This window comes from Halichoerus grypus, chromosome 1, assembly GCF_964656455.1.
Source record: "Halichoerus grypus chromosome 1, mHalGry1.hap1.1, whole genome shotgun sequence".
Taxonomy (NCBI): Eukaryota; Metazoa; Chordata; class Mammalia; order Carnivora; family Phocidae; genus Halichoerus; species Halichoerus grypus.
The window spans coordinates 45,304,806-45,329,986 of NC_135712.1; the positions used below are offsets into that span (position 1 = coordinate 45,304,806).

General features: G+C 40.3%; 1 protein-coding gene across 2 annotated transcripts in view; it reads left to right on the forward strand.

Moving 5' to 3' along the window:
* Nucleotides 1-857: 857 nt before the first annotated feature.
* Nucleotides 858-25,181, forward strand: part of CRYBG3 (crystallin beta-gamma domain containing 3) — a 105,889-nt gene continuing 81,565 nt past the window's right edge. For both annotated transcript variants that reach the window (XM_036070277.2, XM_078061887.1), the window contains exons 1-2: nucleotides 858-1,200; nucleotides 17,940-18,006. In XM_036070277.2, coding sequence (XP_035926170.2) covers nucleotides 1,052-1,200; nucleotides 17,940-18,006 — 216 coding nt within the window. In that variant the 5' untranslated portion in view covers nucleotides 858-1,051. The remainder of the gene's footprint in view (nucleotides 1,201-17,939; nucleotides 18,007-25,181) is intronic.

The following is a 25,181-nucleotide window of genomic DNA, read 5'->3' on the forward strand; positions in this document are numbered from 1 at the left end:
CCTATAGTTAATAATACTGTACTGTACACTTAAAAATTTACTAAGGCACACTTTATGTTAAGTGTTCTCAAATAAGAGGGTAGGAGGAAACTTTTGGAGGTTTATGGCATAGATTGTGATAACCGTTTCACGGGTGTATGTTTATCTCCAAACTCATCAGGATGTATAAATTATGTAGGGCTTTCTGTATGTAAAACATGAAAAAAAAAACTAAGAAATTCCATAGTACTGTATTTAGACTGTCCTTGTTTTTAGCATTCTTAAAGACTATTTGGTTTCCAGATTTCAGTTAAGTCTGTGTAACGACTACAAAATATGTTTAAATCACTTGTTTTTTGATCAGTGTCCTTTTTGGAGGAGGTTCGCAGAATAGTAGGTAATATGGAGTGTGAGAAATTTAAAGAGCTTCTGGGTTTAGGGAAAGTTACTCCACACATAAGGGAGCTGAACAAGAAATGAGTTGACAGACCTACAGGACACCTACGCCCCCACCTTCACTTCTGGGACTCCGCCCTGGGGTATCCTCTTTTGCAGCCCTGGTGGAAAGTGTCTTTGGAGTAGCTGTTAGCTGAAAGACAGCCCAAGGCACTCTGATACCGCACTTTACCAGGTGTTTTCACAAACTCTAGTTCATCAACTTCTTTCAAAAGTCCGAGTACTGTTTTCGCTCACTGGCTGGCGAGTAGAAAACAAATCAGTATTACAGAGTAAAAACTGAGCGCAAAGCCAAATGGGTTGCTGCAGCCTGAACTCGTTTGGGCGGGAAACTACCGCTGTGCCCGAGCTCCGGGCGGGGCCGCGGCGTCTGGCTCCTCCCGGGGGCGGGCTAGCCGGGGGCGGTAGGAGGAGCCGGCGCGCCGCGAGACCAGCCGCCGCGCGGGGAGCGCGTCGCACCCGCGACTCTCCCGCCGGGGATGGACTGAGTCGTGCCGGCGGCCCGCGCCGAGTCCGTCCTGCCTTCGCCGGGTCGCGCCACGCCGGGCTCCGGGCGCAGGAGAGCGCCTCACCCGTTCCCCGCGGACGGCCCCGGACCGGCAGCCGCACCGGGGAGATGTCTGGCGGCCGGAGGAGGAGCGGCGCCCCCTGGCACACCTTCTCCCGGTTCTTCGCTCCCCGAAGCCCTTCCCGGGACAAGGAAGAGGAAGAGGAGGAGAGGCCGGGGACGATCCAGCCGCGCGCTCCAGTCCAGGGCGCTGCCAGGTGAGAGCCGCGGGGGACGTCGGGGGGCCCTGCACGGACTCGCCTGATGGGGGCCCCTAGCCCGACCGCCTGCAGCCAGCGGTTCTGGGGCCAGGCTACGCTCCGCTCGCCACTTTCTGTTCTCCTTTGCTAAAGTTTCCTCCTCCTCGCCCAGTTCCCGTGCCGCTTCACTCCCTTTTCCTTGGTTAGTTAAATCCGGGTGAAGTTCGTGACCCGCGGCGGGGTGCGTTCCCACCGGGCCCAGCCGGCGCGGCGCTCTTCCTTCCCACCTCCCCCTCCCGGTACGTGATTCTGTTCCCGTCCCACACTGGCGTCTGCGCTCCAAGTTCTGTGGCAGAAGCGAGTCCCCCGGCGTGCTGCCGGCCGTAATGGGAAACAGTTGTGAGCGAGCCGAGCCACCAGCCGGGGCAGGGCGGGTGCGACCCGAAACCACTCGGGAGGGAAAGGTAAAACACTGGAGCGCCACCCCCTCAGCTGGTGTTTTGCCATCTTATTTAAATTTACTCAAAATGATTTTTTTTTTTTTTTTTTAAGAATTGTGATAATGAGTTCCCAGGACTTAGTCAAAATACAAAAACCCCGCTAGTTTTATTTACCATTGCCTGGACATTTAAATGATGCCGCCCTCCTTACCCCTGTTTCTTTGGAGATATCTCCCTCAAGTTCCCCAACACATTCCAAAAACCAGGACTCCTCTCTCTTGGTGTCAGCATGGAAAACGTGCCCCTTCTCTACAGTCTTTACTTCTTCCTCCACCTGCTGTAAAATCGAGTATATATATGTGTGTATAGAAGGCTCTCCTTAAAATGCCGGTTCCTGAGTCTTTTCATCCATTTTGAGGGAGGAAGAGGGGTCAAATGAAATACATCTTACTGTTTTAAACTTTTGATGAGAAGACAGGCTTATACTCTGTCCTCTCCCAAATTGCGCCGGAATTGTGTAATCCGTTTTGATTGGAAGGACGCTCTCTAGAAAGCTATGTTTTACTTTAGGTTTTAAAGACTTCGCGGAGGACACGAGGAAAATGGATAGGAAGCAGAACTGTGTGACTGTGCTGGTGTCATTAGTATTCAGGTCTTGTGATTTGATTCTAGGAGTTTGTGTTCCTCAGTTTCCCTACTTGTGAAACATTTCCATTATGAATGACTGTTAATTCCACATCTTTCCAAGAAAGCACCTGTAATTGGTAAACTTTTCCTGCGAAGCTTCACCTATAGTTGCCCTGTTAAGGGAGAATTTAAAATTCAAAGTTACACGGTAGTTAAAAATAGTTTTGAAGTCTGACAGGGTTCAACCAGAATGTCAGATCTGCTGGTGTGGGCAGACAGCCTGAGGTGCCTGCCATCACTGCAACAACACTAATCATCTTGGATAATATAGAAGCGGTGTTTAAAAGAAATTCCAAGTAGACTCAGCAAAAGTTGGCAACTTGAATCACTGTTAGAAAGGAATAGGCTGGCCAATTTCAGGTTCATAACAGAATTGTGCTGAAACTCTGCCTGCCTTCCTGCCCTAATTTGGCTCTTTAAGACACTTCTCAAATCTAATCTCTCTCTCTGGATAACCTCTCTAGCAACTAGCCTCTTGTCTACTTAGCACTTCTCCATTCTCATCTCCAGATAGGGACAGGCTGTGGCGTTTTGACGCTGAGAATTTTAATTGTGCTTATATGAACACTAATTTTGTCCTCATCTTTTTAGAACTTGCCAGTTTAGGAGATAGCAGTAATCCTTTCTGTGGGTGTTTCACCTTTTAAATGAGTTTAAATCTTTCTTTTCAAGAATATAAACACACACAAAGCCCTTATTGAAAGTTTAATGAAGCAAATGGAAACTCTTAGTAGTACCCAGTGTCCTAGTAACACAACACCCTGGTGTTAACAAGATTGGAAACAGAATTGCGATCTGTCACTGTGCTCTTATTTCAAATGAAAGGGTATTTTGGCTGTTTCTCTTAGAGGCAGTGAAAACTTGTAGTTGTAATAGGAGCCCAGTTTACCTTTTATACCGGTGACCCCAACAGCAGACATGCAGTGTGGTAGGGATGTAAAGATGACTGAAAAAAAAGGGTCCTTTCTCTCAAGGAACTATAAGAAGCTGAAAAGACCACTTGAAAACAGCAATACTAGTACATTTCATGCATGTATCTAGCACTTAACAATTTACAAAAGTAGTTTTATGGATATTACACTTGAGGTTGGGCAAACCTTTATGATCAGTGTCCTCATTCTACTGTAAAAAAACAGTTAAAATTGCCCAAAGTCACATAGCTACTTTTCAGTCAGTGAACAAGTATTAAGTCGGATGCTGCGCCTGCAACTCTGAGGCCCCTTAAAATATGTTAAGGATTAATACCCGCTTTCTCATTTTTTTCAGTGTACTTGAAATGCATTTTCTCAAACTTTAAACTTGTACAGTCTCCTTTTCAACACTGGGAGTGTTGGCCTATATGAATTTCATTATATAACTTATGCATGTGCAAATACAAAATGGGACTTCACAGAATTCCTTAAGAACAGAATGAAAATTAAACATAACCATAAGACCAATAAAAGTCAATTTTTAAGCATTATCCTGAAAACTCTTTTTTGGCTACCCACAAAATACAAATGGTACCAACTGGGACAAACACAGTCTTTGGTGTTGCCATGACTCTACAACTCTGTACTCTGCCATGATTCAGGTTTTCCAATATTTCCTTATTTGAACCGTAGGAAAACCTTTGCTTTTATGGTGTGCTCTAAGTTACTTGGGCTTCATTTGGTGTGAACACATCATTTATGCATTGAGTTTGCTATTCTATTCTCATTAACCTTTGGCTGTTAAAAAAGGTCTGTTTACATCAACACTGCAAATTTAAGTATGGACACTTGAATTGCTTGTTAGTACTGTTCTAGGGTGACTGACAAGATTCAGGAGGTTCTTGTATTTTAGTTTTTTTTATTTAGTTTTATTATTTTATTATTATTTATTATTTTATTAAGTTTTATTTAGTTATTTTCATATGGAAATGAAAAATGTAACAAGCTTTCATAGGAAACTTGAGAACTCTGCGTTCTGTGGATCCCAATTTGAGAATCACTGCTATAATGTTTAACCCATTATATGAGTACACAAGGAAAGGACTCATTAGAAGTGGTAGGGGATAGCAGGGAGGGCTTCATGGTCGAGGGAGTTTTACCTGGGTCTTCAAGACATCGGTAGTGTTTTAGGAGAGAACTTAGCCAGGAAGATAGAAATGGGGAACAGGTATTCTACGCTGAGCAAAGGCCTATAGGAGGTTATGATCTACTGGGGACTATATACATTAGTGGGACAGAGTGAAAGAGGCAGTAAGAAAGATTGGAGCTAGGTCATAAAGGTCTCTAGACAGTATTTGGCTCTCGATTTAAAGTTTAGAGTACTTTTGTGAAAACCTGTTAGACGCTACTAGAATGTGAAATTTGGAGGATGCCTGCCTGTTAATGTTCTCCGCTTTGAGAAAATGCTCACTTTTGTTTCTTTGCTCTATCACACACGATGGACCTGTTTAAAAGGAGCTCTGTATGACATTTTAACTCAAGACGGGATAGTAAGGTGAGACCAGCATTTATCAAGGGCTGATTGTGCATGTGTTGCTGGGCTGGGTACTTTTACTTGCAGCATCTCATTTAAACCTCACCCTTAGACTTGAAGGTTGGTATGCTGATCACTATTCTGACAATTGAGGAAACTGAGGGTGGAGAGTTCTTAATGGTGAACACTGTTGGCATCTTGGGTGGAACAATTCTTGGTTGAACTGGACTCTGCTGTCCTTTGCAGGACATTTTGTATCCATGACCCCGCCCACTAATTGCCAGTAGCATCCTCCAGTAACTGGGATAATCCAAACACCTCCACCCAGGTGGATGGGCGGTAGGATACCACTCCCAGTAGAGAATGATTTACCCCAAATCATGAGAGTAATAAGTTTCAGGGGTGAGATAAGAACCTCGGTTTCTCTGACTCTAAAGCTCTGGTTCTTTTTTCCACACCATCTTGCCCACCACCCTTCTGAACTATGCTCATTCAAAATACATTTGAATATGTAAGCCAATGGGAATTTTTCGTACTTTGTTGCAGAAATGTGGCCCATTTCAGATACACTTTTTTTTTTTTTTCCTGTTCCTTTCAGTGTTCTAGTATATTGTTATTGATAGAAATGAGGTAAGACAATCACTAGACCAAGGACAGGGGCTGTGTCTTATTCCTCTTGGTGTCCCCTTTACCTAGCTCAGGTGAGGAGTGTATCACTGTTGACAGAGCATTAAAGCACTTACTAGTGGTTTTCAGCTACCAGTAGTACCCTCCCTCTTGAATCGGGCATTTAGAGATGTGAGGGATCTTAAAAGGTTTCTACAGTGTTTGACTCTCTGTTTAAAGTTTAGAGAATTTTTGCTTGTCACCGTGGCTGAGGGTGTTAAATGGGTGGAGCTGGATGCTACTGGCTTGCTGTGCAGGAGATATTCTCAAAAAATGTCAGCAGTGCCCCTGATGCATGAGAGCTGCTGGCCTTCAGGTTAAAGGACCAGTGTTGACCACAGCATCAGGTGTGTGAGGAAAGGGAGCTTTGTTCTCTGAATTTTCATAGTGATTTTATTTTCATTGATTTGAAAGCATTATAGGAAATAATTAATTGGTAACTAGTTTATTTGCATAGGAGATACCTGTGTGGTCTTGAAAGACCACATCAGCAGTTCATACCCATTGTAATAAAGACTGGAAAATTCCAGAAGTCCACAGCAGTATGTATTTTCCGAGAATCTTGAACTCCCAGGTTGACTTAAAGCATAGAAGCTACTTTTGGAAGTAGAGTAGAAATATAGTTTCAACACCCCAAAACAGTCTAGATCTTTCAAGTGAGATTTCTATCTTTGCGGTTTAACAGGGTATCTGCCAGGTGCCTAATTTGGGGATTCTGTTTCTTGGTGATGGCATTCCTTGTAAGCTAACTCAGTTGTACATTCTAAATGTTAAAATTGCAAGTACCTCACGTTGTCCCACAATAAACTTATGTCATTAGAACTTCTAACTGTATTGAAACGATGATAGCATTTTTTTTCCTCTCAGAGGAAAATATGTAAAGGGATATTAACAAATTTTGTAGAGGAAAATAATGTTCCCTTCAAGATAAAATATTTTATTTCCTAACCAGAGTTCTGATGAAACACACTGCGGCCTAGCTATGCCAGAAATGCTGATACAACTGTGGTAGTGAGAAAACATAGGTTGGTGTAAATTTAAACCCAGAAAAATGATCTGGGCTATCTCCTGAGAAGAAAAGATCAGCATGAAATAAAAGCTTAAAACGTCATGTATTCGGAGTCTGTTCATTCCATAAATTTGGCTGCCATGTGTCAAATATGGTATCACGCAGTGGGAATAAAGATGAGTGAATGACCAAAAGTGCTCTCGAATAGTTCATAAATTAACAGAGGAGATGAACATGTACATCTGTGTTCTCAAGATGAGCTCGTTATAAGTCAAAAATGTTTGTGGCGTATGTGACTTGTTTGGTTCAGGATATACTTACTGTTTCATGACTATCAAATATTTTATGAGAGCTTTATTTGGACTTCCAAAATATCTTCCCACATTATTAACTTTTCTCTGTGCGTGGTTTGATTAACATCCTTTGCCAACCCGAATACTGGGGAGATGGTACAGTAACTGGACCAGCAGGGTGAGTGGCAAGTGCTTTTCTTCTATTCCTCTTGCTCTTCCTAGACTCCACAGGTTTGGCAAGTTCTAGATGGAGGCAGAAAAGCACACCCTCTTGGGAATTAACATTTCACGTAAGTGGAGATCCTTATACAAAATAGCTTAATGTTTATAGAGAAACAAGTTGAAGCTTTGCGACCAGGAACAACTCATTCTTAATGTTTGGTTGGCAGTTGTGAATGGCCAGTAGTACAGCTCCAGCAGGACTGTCCCTCTATGTGTAATCCCTGGGGGTATTTAATTGCAGGTATCCCAAAGCAGTGAAACAACTGTTTGCTTAATCAAGTGTGGTTTTTTTTTTTTTGCCTGACAGATTGGTGATGACAAAACTAAATCGTCCTTTATTAAGGCCCTAATCAGACCCAACCCTTGTGCTTGGGACTTTAAATATATACATACACTTAATTCTTAGCAACCTTTGAGAGAGGTGTCTTTACACCGTCTTACAGATCTATAATTTAAGGCTTGGAGAGGTCCAGTAGTTAATCAGAAGTGTCACAGCCTCTGTGGTAGAGTCAAATTCTCCTTCCTGAACTCAGAGTTTACAGCATTATGTGAGTGCGTCCTCTGCTTAGCTTAGGAAGACCCATAAAAGAAAGCTCGTCCTAGAAATGGTTTTGCATGGAAATAAAAAACAATGGCATGCAGCTGGACATCTGCCCAGATGGTTCGGGTCAGTGCTCTGTACAATAAAGAGTTTTGTGGTCCTGACAGCCGAGAAAAGGAAAACAAATGTATGTATCTATCAAAGGACAGATCTATATTTAATCACATGAAAAGGGTCAATCTCCTTCAAAAGACCTGCAAACAAAGTATAGCAAGATACCATACTCTACCTAATTGATAAGCAAAACGAGTTAGAGGTGGGTAAACTGGAAGTAGTGACTGGTGGGAGAGTAAACTGGTGTCCAACCTTGGACAGGTTCTCTCAGGATTACATATTCACATACTCTGATTCAACACTTCCCCTGTAGGAATTCCATCAGATGTAAACAGTTTGCAGACAGGCCCGACATTGCCTCTGCAAGGCTAGCCATTGCAGTGTTGCTTTAATAGCAAAAGAGGGAATACACTTGGGTCCCATCAAGTGGACTAAGTGATAAATCATGGTCCAATCATATAATAGAATACTACACAGCTGCCAAAAAGAATGATAAAGCTTTTTATATACTGATAAGGAAATATCTCCAGAATTCATTAAGAAAAAAGCAAGCTGGAAATCATTGTGTGTAGTATGCTCCCATTTCTGTATAAACAGCGGAGTGTGAAATAAGTCTGTTATTCTGTGCTGTGTTAACAAGGGGGGATGGGAGACTGGCTCAAGAAATGAGGAACAGGGGCGCCTGGGTGGCTCAGTTGGTTAAGCAACTGCCTTCAGCTCAGGTCATGATCCTGGAGTCCCGGGATCGAGTCCCGCATCGGGCTCCCTGCTCTGCAGGGAGTCTGCTCCTCCCTCTGACCCTCCCCCCTCTCATGTGCTCTCTCTCTCTCATTCTCTCTCTCTCAAATAAATAAATAAAATCTTAAAAAAAAAAGTTTAAAAAAAAAAAAAAGGAATGAGGAACAGGAGGGAGACTTTTCGTTTTATACCTTTTTATACATAAAAAAATTATGTGGATTACCTACTTCAGGGGAAGAAAGACTAGTTTAAGACCTGGTGAATATCTGTGCATAAATGAGTAAAAATCAAGAGAATTTAGGATCCTGACTTGGCAGAGATCTTCCAAAGAATGAATGAACTACATTAACTTGTTCAAAGGAGAAAAGTTACAATTAAGGCTGTAAATAAAATAGTATTTATAATGCAGAGAAATTTGATATTTTGACATTTTCTGTAAGTATGAGTGAGGCTTCTATATTATTAATCTGTAATGTGAAAGTGGTTGGAGTTAAATACCAACTCATTTTTGTGAGCTCACCCATCAGACACTTTGAATAACGGCATGACCCTGGCATGTCATTAACACTTTCAGTCTTTTTGTCAAAAATCGAGGCAGGTGGCTCATCTCTCTAAAGTCTCGTCCGGATTTAGCATACCAGCCAAAACTCCATGGAATAATAGGTGCGTACAAAATCAGTATGCCTGTATATGAGGAAGACTTTTTTTTTTTTTTTTTTACTGGAAAAGTCATGTATGAAAACTTCATCCATGTTTACCAAGAATTCATTTAGTACCCCTTGTACTAGTTACTGTGGTAGGCTCAGCGAATCCCAGCAGCGAATATGCTGCAACATGTTCTTTGGCTCAAAGCATACATGCAGTTTTGTGGAGAAGGCAGACATAGCACAAATCTTCTTCCCGTAAAGTAAGTACTCAGGTGACACTCAGGGCTGTAGGAACATTTAACAGGTGTGGGCCCATTCTTGACACAATTTTTAGAGGAAACTTAAAGATTTAAGAGAGAGAGCATGCCTGCACACATGCACGCGCGTGCAGACACACACACACACGTGTGCAAGTGGGGGGAGGGGCAGAGAGGGAGAGGACCTCCAGCAGACTTCCCGCTGAGCCCAGAACCCACTCCAGGGTTCCACCTCACCACCCTGAGATCATGACCTGAGCCTAAACAAGAGTCAGTCACCTAACCTCCTGAGCCACCCCGGCTCCCCTAGTGGAAACTTTTATTTTGCTTAATCTGTTTCTTCTGGTATTTTTGTACATGTGCCTGAACAATGCCTTACTGTTCTTTCTTGATTTATAAGCTTTAGATAACTTATACTGACTTCTCGTTATGGTAGATGAGGACTTAGCTATTTTATACCTCTTCCCACTTACCTTTACTCATCCAGCCAATACAATTGTTATAAGTTTGGAATTAAATCAAAAGCCAATCTTTAGATTCTTATGAAATACAATTTTGGTTTCACGAACACAACACACTAGCTTCTCTGTCTTCCTTATGACAAGTAGCACAGATGGCAATGCGAGAAACAATGTGGAAATGGCGTTCGAGTGCCCTCACAAATAGTGGTTTCATGTAATTTCTAAAGATATATGTTAGAAATTTGTGCTTTATTCTTTGTATTAAATTTATACAAAGCATGGATACTACCTTAGTGGCAGATGATAATTTTTTATAATTGCCATGCTTCTTATGACAAAGAATGAAATACTGAGTTTTCTATTTTATTAACTGGGACAGGTTAGGTGAGATGTAAATTCTCAGCCTTTTATTGTCTTGTCAGATCACCGAGGAGTATACCCTGGCTGGAGGGGTGGCATTGTGCTCTATTAGTCTAAACTGGAAATGTGTACTGTAATAATTTTTATTATTTCATTGTTCTGGGAAGGCAAATAAGGATCTCATTCGGCAATATTGTATACATTATGATACAAAGAATACCATTATGTAATTGTAGTATTAGTATTTTGTAGTTTGTCTATTCTGAATTCATTTCCACTAACTTGCATTTGTTTGCTTTTTGAAATCAACTACAATACTTTGTATTTTTTTATCCTTTTAATAGAAATATAGGCTTTTGTAAAACAGGTATGAAATTATAAAATCAAAAAGAAAAAAAGTACAGCTCATAACCCTACCCACTCAGACAAATACTGTTCTTTCAGACTATTTCTTATGTGTGTTTCCACATATATGCATATTTTTTACAAAAAGTGAAAGTTCTCTTCAGGATTTTGAACTTTATTTTTTTTTTTCACTCAACAAGGATGCTTTAACATTTTCTACAATAGTATATATATTTATACAAATTATAAAAAATTCTAAATTTAGTTTTTTAAAAAAAACTTTAATTTTCAGAATTCAGTTTGAATATCTAAATGTGCCTCTGCTTGTATAGGGTTTGCATTCGAATGGGAGAGGGTAGAAAATTAACAAATTCTATAATATATAATGTGCCCTGAAGTACAATAAAACATGGTGAGGGAATGGGACATGATGGAGATAATGAGTCTGGAGTAAGGTGTAGATAGAATGGTCATGAAAGGCCCCCCCCCCCTTTTTTTTTTCATAACATTTGAGCAAAGACCTGGATGATACTTGGGAGTGGGACAGAAATCTGAGAAAAGAACTTTCCAGACAGAGGGAACAGCTAGTTCCAGGGCCCTGGGGCAGGTCATGTTGGCACAGATGCCAGAGTGAGCAGAGACAACAGAATGGAAGGGAGAGCGGCTGTCAATGACATGAGGAAGGGAGTCGGGGGCCAGAGGAGGTAGGCCAAGGTAGGGAGTTGAGATGTTTTCTTTTTGAAAGTATCATTTGGGTGCAAGTTTATATGTGCGTGTGTGTGTGTTTATATATTCTCACAAAGATTGTTGGTTTATTGATGTCTGGAAGAATTTGCAGTGAGAAAGAATTTGAGTTGGAGGTTGGAAGTGAGGTCAGCCTTGGTCGGGCTCTGGGAAGGCACAGTCTCGTCTGTCCTTGGATCTCCAGTGCCCCTTCCTTAGGACAATTTGATGAATACTGCATGAGTGGGTGCCCATTTTAGAGGGCAGCCAGAACACTGTTTTGAGTTCATGTCACAGCAAAAGATTGAGGGTGTTGATTCGTGTGAAGTAGGTCATAAATGTTCAGAATCTGAAGGGTATGGGGTAGAGGACTTTGGGAGAGGAGAGCAGTTACTGGTGTCACCTATCAACAGCTCAGGTACACATCAAACATAGCAACGTTCTCTCTAGCCTGTGATTGAACTGCAATTATGGGTCTTGTTTTGGGGGCATGGGATGGGGGACAGGAAGTAAATCAGCTTCCAAGTGGATACATAAATTACAGGAGAAGGCTGACATGATGGGGGAAGGACTGTCAGAAGAGTCTAAGATTGCAAAGCAACAGAGCTTCATAAACCTGTCTATTACCTTTCCTCCCTTCTCCCAGTTTTTCTCCAGAGTTCTGAAATTCAAATGCCAGATGTTTGAGCTAAAATACATGCTGTTCAACTGCCTTAAAATTGCAGCTTTTAGTTACCTTTTAATTTAAAGCCCAGAAATAGTGCCATAACCACCTGTTTTATATTCTGTTAATGGTCACTTAAAAAATACAAGTACTAGTCTACTGCTGGCAGTCACTGTTTATGAATGGACAGTTTTCCAGATGGCTGTTTGTAAATCGTCAGTGTGGAACTCTGTCCCCATAGAAGCAGGGTTGGAAGCAGGCCACTCTAGGCCCATGCACAGAAGTCAGTTTAATCCATAATGTGTCTGCAGTATAATATTGAACAAAGAGAGCCTCTAGGCTTGTCGTGTGAAGCTGTGTTTGTAAGAAAAAATTCCAAGGTAGTGTAGATGCCCCCAAAGCAGCAGCAGACCCTTTGAAAGTTTGTGGGGATAAAAGCCCATACTGTATTTAAGGACCCAAATGCGGGCTGAGAGGGTGGAGTCTCAGGGAATACAGGACAGGCCCGGAGGTGGCCTCAGTAGGTTGGAAATAAGGACTGTACAAGTTTCTGTCTCTTTCTCAGAATGTCCTGGTATTAATTTTGATACTGAGTTGGTTTCTTGGTCAGAGTCTCTCTGTTCCTTCACCATACAAAACTTCAAGTTTAGTCTACCTGTTTCCTTTTCCATTTGTCCTACCACTGGAGGATCATATGGGATTTTAGATCTGGCAGAGAGCTGGTCTGACGCTTTCATTTTACATATTTGAAAAATCAGATCCAGAAAGGTGCATTTTGAGTGAAGTGACCTTTGTCCCTAAGGTCTGTCCCTGAAATAGACATAAGTCCATTTTGCAAAGCACTTCGCTACTAATGACAACAAGAAAGGGTGTGGATAGATAAAAGACCCCTTCTTGTTCTATATTATTTTTTCATTTAGTTCTCCATGGTAAAGTCACACCTGGAGGACTGAGTATGATTTGATCACATTTCAAAGGAAGGCCAGATTCTGGCTGCTTCTAGAGTTTCATCAAAGGAATGGTGTCAAGTAGGCTCTGAGGTGAGGAACAACATGCCAGGCAGGAGGCCTGATGGAGTCTGGTGGAGAGGGTGATGCTGTTTAGCAGACCAGAAGAGTTTTAGGTTAGTGGTGGAAGAGAAAACAATAGATATGCCTTGACTCTCTTTCCCTGTCCTCAGTGCTGCTGGTTCCTCTATTGTAGACCATACTTCATACAATGGAAGTGAAAATCAGAGTGGGAAGATGATTTCCGGCTGCACCAGGCTGAGTGGGATGAAGAGGATGGAGAGAAGGGAAATTCTTCATTTCCTTAGGGACAGTGAATCTGGGGGACTGTTCAGATGTATACGGTGTTCCCAAATTGGGGACTATGTTTTATTAAGTGGCTTTGTGTTTAGAGATGGTCAGAATTACTGCCAGTGATGTCTCTAACACCAAACATTGCCTCCTTTCTAAAAATGGCAAGAAATAATAGACTTCTGCATCTGTAGAGAATGGGCAAGCCTCCAGAAGACAGTTATGAAAGCTGTATTCAGTTCTTTAACATTTCCAGATTTTTCTGATCCAGCCCCAGAAATGATGTGTGAGAGAAAAGGCAGAGTAAGAGGCAATGCCCAGCAGCTGTGCTCCAGGAGGGGGAGGAGTGGACAGCCTTACTCTCCCTCACTGTGTCTCCACCCTGTCCTCCTAGTCTGTGTGCTGTCCCTGCGTGTCTATCTGTTGACTATCTAGGAAGTTGCATTCTTACCATGTGAGGAACTGAATCTGGGAGAGGGCCAGCAGCATCCCTTGTGCTTCAGTCTGTGGTAAACACCGAAAGAGGGTTTTTTTTTTTCTTGTTGGTCCCACTGTGGACTTGCGATGCTCAGCATGCTCATTAGGGCAACAGCTTTTTGCTGGGGCCAGGAGCTCTGCAGGGCCTGGGTGTTGGAAAACCGGTAATGTTTTACATGACTGAGTTTTCTACATAATGGATACCTACCCTTTATCAACACTTAACAAATTTAAATAATGTTAAGTGGAGATCTCTCAGACTAGATCATTCTCTTCCTTATACAACTCTGTTGTTGGCTTCTGCTGAACAGAAGGCTCTCAGACCATTGTTTATCAAGAGTGTGGTCAGAGGGCCACCTGCTTCAGAACAACCTTGGGAAGGGGGAGTCAGTTATGGAAGTGCATATTCCTAGGACCCAACTGGAATCCTTGACAATTAGGCACATACATTTGCTTTATAAATATGCTTTATAATATGATTGCCCAGCTGATTGTGGTGCATCTATGTAGGGATTCTGAAGGAGTGAGGGCAAGGATTTCATGTGGTGTGTTGACTGCACCCTAGCACCAAGAACAGTGCCTGGCACTTAAAGGGGACTTAAAAACAGAGGGGGCAGTACTTATCCGGTGAGTGAGTGTGTTCTTGTGCCTAATTTTCTGCTGCTTATTTGCTATGGGTTGGGGAACCTTGTTATAATTTAATAAAAAATAAGAGTATAAGATACATTGACAGGATAGGGGCTTTCCTCTTTGTAAATTATTTGAACTCTAGAATGTTAATGTGCTCCGTTTTTTTCTTGGCCCAGAGGTTTTAGTTTGTCTGGAAAGGAAACGGTTAATGGCTACACGTTGGATTCCTGGTTTTCAGGTAGGGTCTAAATAAGTTGCTTCAAAAATGAGGAACTTCAGTGTTACTTTGACCTTGATATTTATCTGGGCTGTTTTGAAGGATTAATTTCCAGAGTTCTGTTAGCTAACTAAGATGAGGCTATTTAGAAATGCAAGGTATTCTTACTTGCCTGCGTGTGGTTGAGTCCTGTCCCTCACCCCTAGCCATGAGCAAAATGTGTGCTTTCTAAAAATACTGCCATTGAACTATTCCCAAGTCTCAAAGGGGGTTAAATTGTGAAAGAACGATAAGAACAGATTGTTAACTTTCATAAGGTTTGAGATCATCTGAATTTGAACATGTTTCTCTTTCCCTCATATATTAAAGAGTCTGAGAATACTATTTCAAGCCTTTTGAGTCTTTTCTGTTTTTTTTTTTTTTAACTAAGCAGACATCTAAGTCCAGTGTTTTCAGTATTTTCATCTACTCTGTTTTGTTTTTGTGTGTGTTTTGCATTGCATTGTTTCCAAAGGAACACTTTTTTGATTAAGCAGGCACAAATGGAGAACCTGTCTGATATATATATATATTTTTAATTTAACAAATATTTGAGCACCAGGCACAGTGCTCAGCTCTGGGATACAGACATGAATGATAAAATTTCTGAATTTGAGTTCAAATTCTAGTTAGATAGCTTGATGTTATGGTAAAGAGCAGCAATGTATGAGTGGTATCACTGGGTTCAATAAGACCCCCCCCCCAAAAAAAAACAAAGATTAAGCTAGGACTAAATTGTAAAGGATTAAGAGTTGGGCAAGGTGTCAAAGGATTTTGCAGGCAGGCAGAAGAAAGTGGTTTTTGGCATATTCTGAGAATGTGAAGTGGTTCTATGTGGCAGGTGCATCTGGGGCCACGTGAATAACTTTATATATCCTAAGGACTCTTCATTTTATTCATCAACTGATAGAGATTTACTGAAGGGATTTTTAAACTGGAAAGTGGGATCAGATTAACAATCATTTTGACGGGAAGTAGGGGTTGAAACAGAGCAATTCTGAAGATGCCAGAGATCAATTAAGAAGGACTCTTTAGTAAACTAGAAAAGAGGTGGGGAAAGCTTTAATTGAAACTAAATTTTTATAGCTAAGCCAGAATTTTTTAAATGTGTTGTTTACTTTAGAACTCAACACATTTTCAAATTTTGGTTTAGCAGTAAGATTCATGAGACTTAAACATAGGCTGTAAGTTTTAGGAAGTTTTATGAAGTGTCAAATATTCTTTTGTTTTCAGCTTTAAATTCTTCAGTTGTTTGCTCAATATGGAATTCTTGTGTGCTGACATACAACTATATTTTTCTGGCATTTTTGTGTGTGTTTGTGTAGAGTGGATATAATTATAGCTAATTGAAAATACTGATATCTGCATTAATCCCATAAACCTGGAGCTACATTTTCTACAGAGGTTTTGTATTGGAAAGGAAACTTATACCATTTTCATTTCCAATCTCACTAAGGCAGTAAGTTTACAGAAAGCGCTGTAAACACTCTTAAGTAGAATTTCAGGAATCTTGAACAAGAACTAGGAGACTAAAATATTTGTATGTTTAGTTTTTAGGTGGGTCATTCAAAATAGGTTGTAGTTAGAGAATATACTTATAAAATCATTAAGATCAGTATTATCCTTGAATATACTCCAAATCCATATAATGTGCTCTTTTTTACATGTATTTTGCCGGTCTCTCTCTCTCTCTCTCTTTTTGAATTGAGCTTAAATAGACCAGTCTTGACATTTAATTTAAAAAACGAATTGTAAACAAATGTGACAAAAAATCTAAAATAGAAAATAGAAAATGGAGATAAGAACCCACTCACTTTTAAAGTAGCAGTGTTAGAGACATTCTTATTTTATAGATATATAGATGTATTTGGTTACAATTCTGAATTGTACAATATTTTCCATTTCTGTCCCTGATATTTCGCATGGAATTTTCATGTGTTAAGCACACAGCTCATGTGTTCATCTTCTTTACTTGGTTGCTTTTCCTATTGACATTTAAAAGGCTTATGAGTATGACTGTGTCTTCTGGGTCTGTGTATTTCTGCATAGAGTCTGAGACTTAATGAAATTTTAATTTCATTGTCTTTTCCACATGTTTATGATCTTTCTATCTTTCTGTGTTTTTACCATTACCATTTGTTCCCTGGATAGTCTACATAATTGCACTGGGCTTTATGGATAGAAAACTTAAAAATAGCCTAAATCATGTCTTCTCTTTCTATCCTGTCTAATCTGAGCTATTGAGACCACTCCTCTTCATTCACTCTGCCACCAGCCACCATGATTCCCTGTATTTTCCCCCTCTCAATCATTCGCCTGCTTTATGCTTGTCCCCTGGCTAAGGGCTTCCCAGTGCTAGTAGGACAAAGATCAAGTTCTGAAACGGGTCAGGCAGGTTCTCCATAGTCTGGCAGGCACTACCTCTGGTATCATTCTCCTATCTAGCAGAGTTACCTCTGCCAAGTTGTTGTGCTCCAGTCTCAGATTAAAACAAACAAAACATGGTTTCCTGAAAATGCCATATTCTCTATTACTGCCTCCTTTGTACCTCGTCTGTGGGCACTTTACGGAGGAGGCAGAATTGCTGTTCCTTCCTTCCTCTGTGCTCCACAGTATTTTGTTCATATAGCAGCTGTAACTTTTCTCAAACTGTATTCTTAGTTTGTGTATCAGTCTCCCCTACTAGACTGAGTTTTACAAAGACCCTGACCTACTTGTTCTTACATCCTCAAGGCCAAGGGCAATCCCTGGAGCATGGCAGACAGTCATGATAATCTTTAGTGGGGGAGCTGTTCAATTTGTCTAGCATTACAAAAGTATGACAAGATAATGTATAAACAGAAATACAAAATTTTGTATTTGAAATGTATGTGTGCCTAATAGGAACCATAGTTTATTATGACATCTCATAAGGCATCTGTGAAGGTGTTCTAGACAAGACAATTAAAGGTGACAGTCTGGAAAATCAGGTTCTTAAGGTGCCATCTGGGACACGTTTGGGGCTAGATAAGCCTGCATCTACGTTTGCGTATTCCCAAAGTTCACTAGATGATCCTGTATGTTGATAAAGACTTGCTGAGGAGAAATATATTCTATTCGTATAGTACGAATATGGGCATTAAAAAAAAGATCAGGCTATGGAGAATCTTAATATAAATAAAATCGTAGAGTGTTAGTCATTTCCAAGATTGTGAGAGTTGTACACTGTTGCTTCTTTGTTCAGGTGCATCATCGCTGTGATGCTGATTATCAACATAAGAAAATGTAGCACATAATAGGCTCACAAAAATTTCTGAGGCCTGGATGAGTATTTTTGAATGTGTTTTCAAGTGTAGAGATTCAAGTCAACATATTCTTTTACATTTTGTACACGAATCTTTTGAGAATTGCATATAAAAGACCTTGCAATTTTTACTTTAAACTCAGAAACTATGATTTTAGTAATTCTTTTAATTTTAAAGAAACTGTGGTTTTTATTTTTCAGTGTTGAAAATGAGCCCATGAGCACAAGTCAGAAAAAGGATAATGTACTTTCATCAGAAGCAGTAAAGGTATAGTTTTAAATTAATATTTTATATTAAGCAAATATTTCTCTTAATTTCTGTTCCTACTTCTTTTAGATTCTGTCATCTCATTTTACATTTCAAAAACAGTGCTATATTATTTATGTGGAAATCCAGCCCAGCTCTGTTGGATGTAGTATTTAGGTGGGATGCGGTGAGGGGAGAGGGGCACTGGGGAGAGTTTGAGAGTGGGGTGTTCTTATCCCAGCTTTGCCACTAACCAGCTGTGGGGCCTTCAGCTGATGCATTTAATGTCTTTGTCCTTAGTTTTCTAATCTGTGAATTGGATTGCCTGACTTCCATAGTTTCTTTTCCCTAGGATGTTCTTTATGTTGTGTTTTATCAAACGCTGATGACATTTAATAGTGCTTTTGGAAGTTAATAACATGTTCTTAGTGTGTGATGGATATTTTTGGTCAGCTCACATATGAACCAGATTTCCTTCTACAGGACAAGCATGAAAAGTGTATAAGCCGCACACCTCCCTAGGTAGTTACTGATAAGTGTGGTTAAAAATCCTTGAAAATCGGGGTGCCTGTGTAGCTCAGTTGAGCATCCATCTCTTGATTTTGGCACAGGTCATGATTTGAAGATCCTGGGATGGAGCCCCGCATCAGCCTCCCTACTCAGAGGGGAATGTGCTTGAGGATTCTCTCTCTCTCTGCCTCTGCCCCTCCTCCCGCTTGCTTTCTCTGTCTCTCTCCCCCCACTCCCTCTCTACAAAATAAATAAATTTTTTTTTTTTTAAAGATTTTATTTATTTATTTGACAGAGAGAGACACAGCGAGAGAGGGAACACAAACAGGGGGAGTGGGAGAGGGAGAAGCAGGCTTCCCGCTGAGCAGGGAGCCCGATGTGGAGCTTGATCCCAGGACCCTGGGATCATGACCTGAGCTGAAGGCAGACGCCCAATGACTGAGCCACCCAGGCTCCCCTAAAATAAAATAAATGTTTAAAAAAAATCCTTGAAAATCACTGAACCTTGTAACATTTCTTTTTACTCATAAGTGATTTTCTAGGACCTGAATGTGTGTGTTGTTCAGTGATGTGATGCCAGGTACGTGATCGAGCTTCTGTAGCTGTCCCACAGTCATGGAGTTTGGTCTCATCAATTTTCTTTTCACATGATTTGTGACAATCCGTAAAGCAGAATGCTTGTGCTTTCCGTGAATTTCAGAGTAAATTAGCTTGGTCAACAGAGGGACCATAAAGTCATCTGAATTCTTCATTACCAATAAGGGGACTTTTAAACATTATATAAAATCCAAAGGCATTAGATACGGTGACGATAAAGCTGTTTTCATTGTTCCCCCATCATAATAAACAATATAAATATTTTTTGAGAGAAAATATCAGGATCTGATTTTTTTTTAACTTTATCGAAAGAACAAATCAGGATCACCTTGCTTTCCTTATCTATCTTCGTTCCTTTGCGAGTTTGGCTATTAAATCCTGCTTTCAGGGACACCTGGGTTGCTCACTCGTTTAAACATCTGCCTTCGGCTCAGGTCGTGATCTGAGAGTCCTGGGATCAAGCCCTGCGTCAAGTTCCCTGCTCAGTGGGGAGTCTGTTTCTCCCTCTCCCCGTGTCCCCCATGCTCTCTCTCAAGTAAATAAATAAAATTTAAAAAAAAATCCTGCTTTCAGGTTTTACAACATTTCTACCTACTCTTTTCCTGTCAACTCAGCCAACTGTTAGCCAGCCTACTGGTTTACCACTGCAAGGGCTCTGTAGCTTTCTTCTTCTCTTCCTTCAGTTTTCGCATGTCTTCAGTTGCCTTAACTTCAAGACTTCTAATGGTATATATGCAGCCTTGTTCTTGAGTTATTTTACAGGAAGTATTTTCTTTTGAGATCTCAAACTTTGAGGTTTCTTTGGCTGCTAACTCCTTCACTCCATCTCCTAATCCCTCACTGCCTCCATACCTGTCTTGACCTTCACCAAACATTCCTGCCATCCTTGCTGCCTTCCCCTCAGAGGCTCCACTTGTTTCCCCACTTGACCTGTAATTGATGCTGTACTACTCCAGCTATAATCTCACTCAAAAAAACCCCACAAAAAACCTTCAGCCTTCAGATTTGGCCTTTCCTCTAGTCCTACTTTGTACCTGCAGAGATTTGTTCCAGAAAGTCACACATTTGTAGATGCGGTGAATATGTACATTGGGCAGATACATTGGCTGGGCCTCCATGGTTAGTCTTTTCTATCCATTCTTAATATCTTGGTTTGAGTGCCCAGGATAATTTCAATTTGGGATCGGGGTCCCCAGGTAGATATGGCTCATAGTCATGAGATTGTTTCTCTTAGGATTTGAGACCCATTAGATTACTTATACATGGGCAGTGCAGTTAGAGAGTAATAGAGAGTGTACCATGGCACTCTCCCTGCGGTGGCCTGAGCATTTGGCCCTTGTAATTGTTGCTTTACCTTCCAGAAGCTATAAGTAAGATTTCTTCAACCTAGCCACACAGGCCCAATGGTTTAGATACCTGTTGCCAGGCATCAGAAATATATATATTTTGATAACACCAATAGTCAGCACCATACCTTGTGGGGGAAAACAGGTTAGAACAATATTGATGATCCTGTTATTCTAAATGGTCTCAATTTAAGTATTTTCGTTAGGAATGGAATAAAATATGCATTTGTTTTCTAATGAATAGTTTTCTGAAGCAGCACTCCACTCTAATGTGACATTTGTTACCATGCTTCCATCTTGTTAATCTGAATTTTATGATAATGCCTTCTGTGATAAGAAAAAATATGCAGCATTTTTCCTGGTGAGTCTGAAATATAACAGATTTATGAATAATAAATGTTCTTATCCATTTCTTTTTGTGAGTATTTGACTTTGAGATGCCAAATCAAGATGTTGACGATTGTTTGGTTATAAGTTTAAGCTACAAAAATTAATTATATTTTTCAAACAACTAAAGACCATAGAAGCTTTATATTATCTTTGGACATCATTATATTCTTAGTTATCACTTAGATGCTATACAAGGTTTGCTGTTTTGCTAACATTGGTAGCCATTTCTAATGCTAGCATTTATCATTCCACTGATAAATTTCTTTTATATGAATTAGGTTCTTATATCTAGCTGGCAAAACTTCCAGATATTTAGTTCATATTCTACCTTCGTTTTTCTTTGGGGTCTACAATTTTGTCTTGTAGCCTTAGACACTTGGTCCTGTTGCATTCATGTCTACTGTTATTTAAAAGAGTAGGAAGTCATGTTCTAATTCCCTGCTGCCATCTACCTACTTCAGAGGAATTTTCATCCCTTTTTGTCTTCCAAGGATAAACTCCCGAAAGCCCCCTGCTTTGGTTTTGATCTGGTTTTGGTCCCCCTGGTTTTGGACTCTTATTTCCTGCCTTCTCTTAGACCTTGCCTTGACTATCCATCCCTCCATCTTCACTGGCTTCTTTTTCTTTTCTGAAACACAGTTGTTTTGGGAGGCACCTGGGTGGCACAGTCAGTTAAGCATCCTACTCTTGATTTTGGCTCAGGTCATGATCTCAGGGTTGTGAGATCGAGCCCTGTGTCGGACTCTGTGCTGGGCGTGGAGCCCGCTTAAGATTCCCTCTATCCCCCTTGGCCCCTCCCACCTCCCTCTCTCTCCCCTCTAAAAAATAAACACACAAAACACACTTTTTTTTCCCCTTTGGTGGGTCTGGTTTCCTTTCAATCTATCATTTCACGTCACTCCCAATCACTGTTTAATTCGATTCTTGTCTCTTCTCTAGTTCCCTCAGACATGGGAAACTTAGTACTATGCCTGGTACATGTGTCATAAGTGCTCAGTAAGTAGTTAAATGAGTAAAAGTCATTCCGTGAAACCAGTGATCTCTTGCTAATCGCAGTCAATAGTCTTTTCTTAGTTCTTATTTTATTTAACCAGTTGAGACACTTGATTTTCCAGATCTTGTCTTCTTTCCACAGATTTGCTTTTTTATCTTTTTTTCCATTAATATTGTACCTCATTGCAATTCTTGCCTCTGGCTATTTCCTTCTGACTTTCTGGCCAAATTACTTTTCATCTAGATGTTTCTCAAAGTCCTCAGTTGTCTTCAATGTCTGTCTTCCAAAGTAATATCTTTCAATCGTATTGCTTCATTTTTTGGCTCTCAGCTCTCTACTTGACATCCCTTTTGAACTCTAAGCTTGATTGTTGGGGTTCCAGACATTTCTGTATGGATGGCCTTTGGTACTTCAAATTTAGTCTGCCCAAAAGTCTCAGTATCTTCAGAGATGTTCTCTCTACATGTATTTAGTTGAGAGGTGGAGGTGGTGGGAGGTAGGGAGGATTGTTTAATTGCTTGGGATGGGAGAAGAGCCCTGGGTTCAGGTATTCCATCTGGAGATTTTCATTTTTCTTTTTCTTTAAGATTTTATTTATTTGACAGAGAGAGACACAGTGAGAGAGGGAACACAAGCAGGAAGAGTGGGAGAGGGAGACACAAGCAGGGGGAGTCTCCAGGAGAGGGAGAAGCAGGCTGTCCGCTGAGCAGGGAGCCTGATATGGGGCTCCATCCCAGGACCCTGAGATCATGACCTGAGCCGAAGGCAGACACTTAACAACTAAGCCACCCAGGCACACCCAATCTGGAGATTTTCAACCAAACTATTTACTTTTAATCCCACTGCCCTAAGTGGTACCTAGTGTCTTCAAAACCTGAACTTTTTCATGCTGTCTATGGAGTAGATTGTGTCCCTCATGATCAGAGTTCCCCCTTGCAGCCACTTGGGTAGAAGCTTCCTGTGGTGAGTTACTTTGCCTCCATCCGCCTTTGCCTTCTAAAACTTTTTTGAAATCTCTTATCTGCTCATATGCACTCTCTTACTCTCTTTGTATTTATAACTGAAACCGTTCCTTTACTGTCATTTTAGAATGTTTTGTACAAGAGAAGCAGTCAATATGTGTGGCTCGTCAACAGTGTTAATTGGAATTTTTATCTTTTTATAGTTGAAGAAAGTGAATCTCAGAGATTGTCACTTAAGAAAACCCACACTGTTAGTGAGAGGAGACAAGAGAATTCAGATGCAGTTCTGTATAATGCTTCCCATTTGTGAATTTAATTTATAAGGTATATTCATAAACTAAATTTACCAAAAAGAAATCTTACTAAAAAAATTAAAAGAGCTATGCACTAAGTCTATTTTCAGAAATGATTCATGAGCTAAATAAAATGAATTAAACCTGGACCATAGGTTATAGATTCTCCAACCCAGACCTCAATAATTTGATGATTTTTAGGCTTGTTCTCAGTAGCTTGATATCTGCTTTTTATAAAATTTAACTTTTGTCCCATTTTAGAATTGTTGCTTATAACTAATCATACAATTTTGATGAAGGTTCTGGAGTGGTTTTCAAGAGACAGTGGTTGATAGATGCCTTTGATGTTCTATGAATAATCAAGGAGTATCAGTCTAGTGCGTATTATTTTTATTTATGATTTATAACACTTATTTTTAGTTTTACAAGTAAATCATTTACAACAAAGATCCGTACGTTTTTAACTATTGCCTCTGTTTACTGATAGGTAAAGATGGAAAAATTATAGCTCAAGAATATCTTACTGAAGAAAAAGTCATTGTTTTTTATATTAATTTTATATTGAATGTACAGTGCTGTTTAGTAAGATGGATATATTAAATTTATACATCTGTTCATATTTTGGTTTGTGTAACTCTTCTTTCCTTATTGGTTTTTTTCAACTTCCTTTGGCCAAAAGTGAAATGACAGTAAAATTTAAATGCATTAAATGTTTTCTTGGTGGGCGCCTGGGTGGCTCAGTCGTTAGGCGTCTGCCTTTGGCTCAGGTCCTGGGATGGAGCCCTGAGTCGGGCTCCCTGCTCCTCAGGGAGCCTGCTTCTCCCTTTTCCTCTGCTTCTCTCTCCGTCTGTCTCTCGTGAATAAATAAATAAAATCTTTTTAAAAAAATATTTTCTTGGTTAGGTTAGGGGAAAATTGATTACTGAACTAATTTTTAAATAAATTACGGCCTTAATAAATGCTTGCTATCCTTTTTTCTCAGCGATACAGATAATAGCAGCAGTATGACATCAAATTAATAAAAGATTTTCAAATTTTTCTTTTTCAAATACAGGAACTCTTTTTTAAAAAAATTTCAACTTAATCACATTTGGAACCCATTTATAAATAGATAAGCTTTAATTGATAGGAATGTTGATGATTGGAATGAGTGGTCTCATAGTAAGCCACTATTTCTCTGCTTCTGCCAACTATGGGCCCCCTTGGAAAAGTTTTAAAATTAACATATGCCGTGATGGAAAGAACAGTCTTTGGAATCAGACAAATCTGGGCTTAAATCCCAGCTTTCCATATGGTAGTTTTGTAATCTTGGAAAATTTACTCAACCTCTTTGAACTTTGGTTTGCTGATCTTTATGGGTGGAGGGGAGGTGTTCAAATCCTATTTCATAGAAGTGTTTTGGAATTAACTGAGATAACATGTATAGCACTACACGATGCCAGACACAACATAGGTACTCAGGGAAAGAGGTGCCTTCTTGCCATATAAAGTCTGGCTAAACCTTAGAAAGAACTCTTTTGTTTGAGAATGGTGCTGATTTTTTCTGGGTGCATAGTATAGAAATAACTATTAGAAACATTGATTCTCTATCACATTTGAAAAGAAGGCATACGTGGAGATAGACATATTGAAATTTAGCTAGAAGTCAAAAATTCTTACCCCTTGATTGCTTCTGTAAAGACTGAGTGCTGTCAGAGTGTCTGAAGTAGAGATCCCACTGTGTCACTCTGTGGTCAGATGCCCAAAGGAACTGGCAGGGCTGAAGCCTGTCTGTATGGCTGGGGCTGGTCTGGGGCCTTGATACCTTAGAGTTCCTGGGTGTTTAATGTGTTATAAGGCACCTGGTTTGATTTGCAGCAGCTCATTCTATTATAGACCTGTAATGGTCCTACTTTGTGGTATGATGGAGTACCTTATCAAAATGGAAACAGACTTATGAAAGGTAATGTACATACTCCAGATTTTTGTGAGTACATTTACCTTCATGGGTGCCAGATATTGATTCAAGAACATTAGAGGGGGTTCTGAAAAGCTCTCCTAGAAATAAAAACATTTATTATTCTGGCCCAGTGTTTTCATTGGAGAACTCTTTATACCACAACAG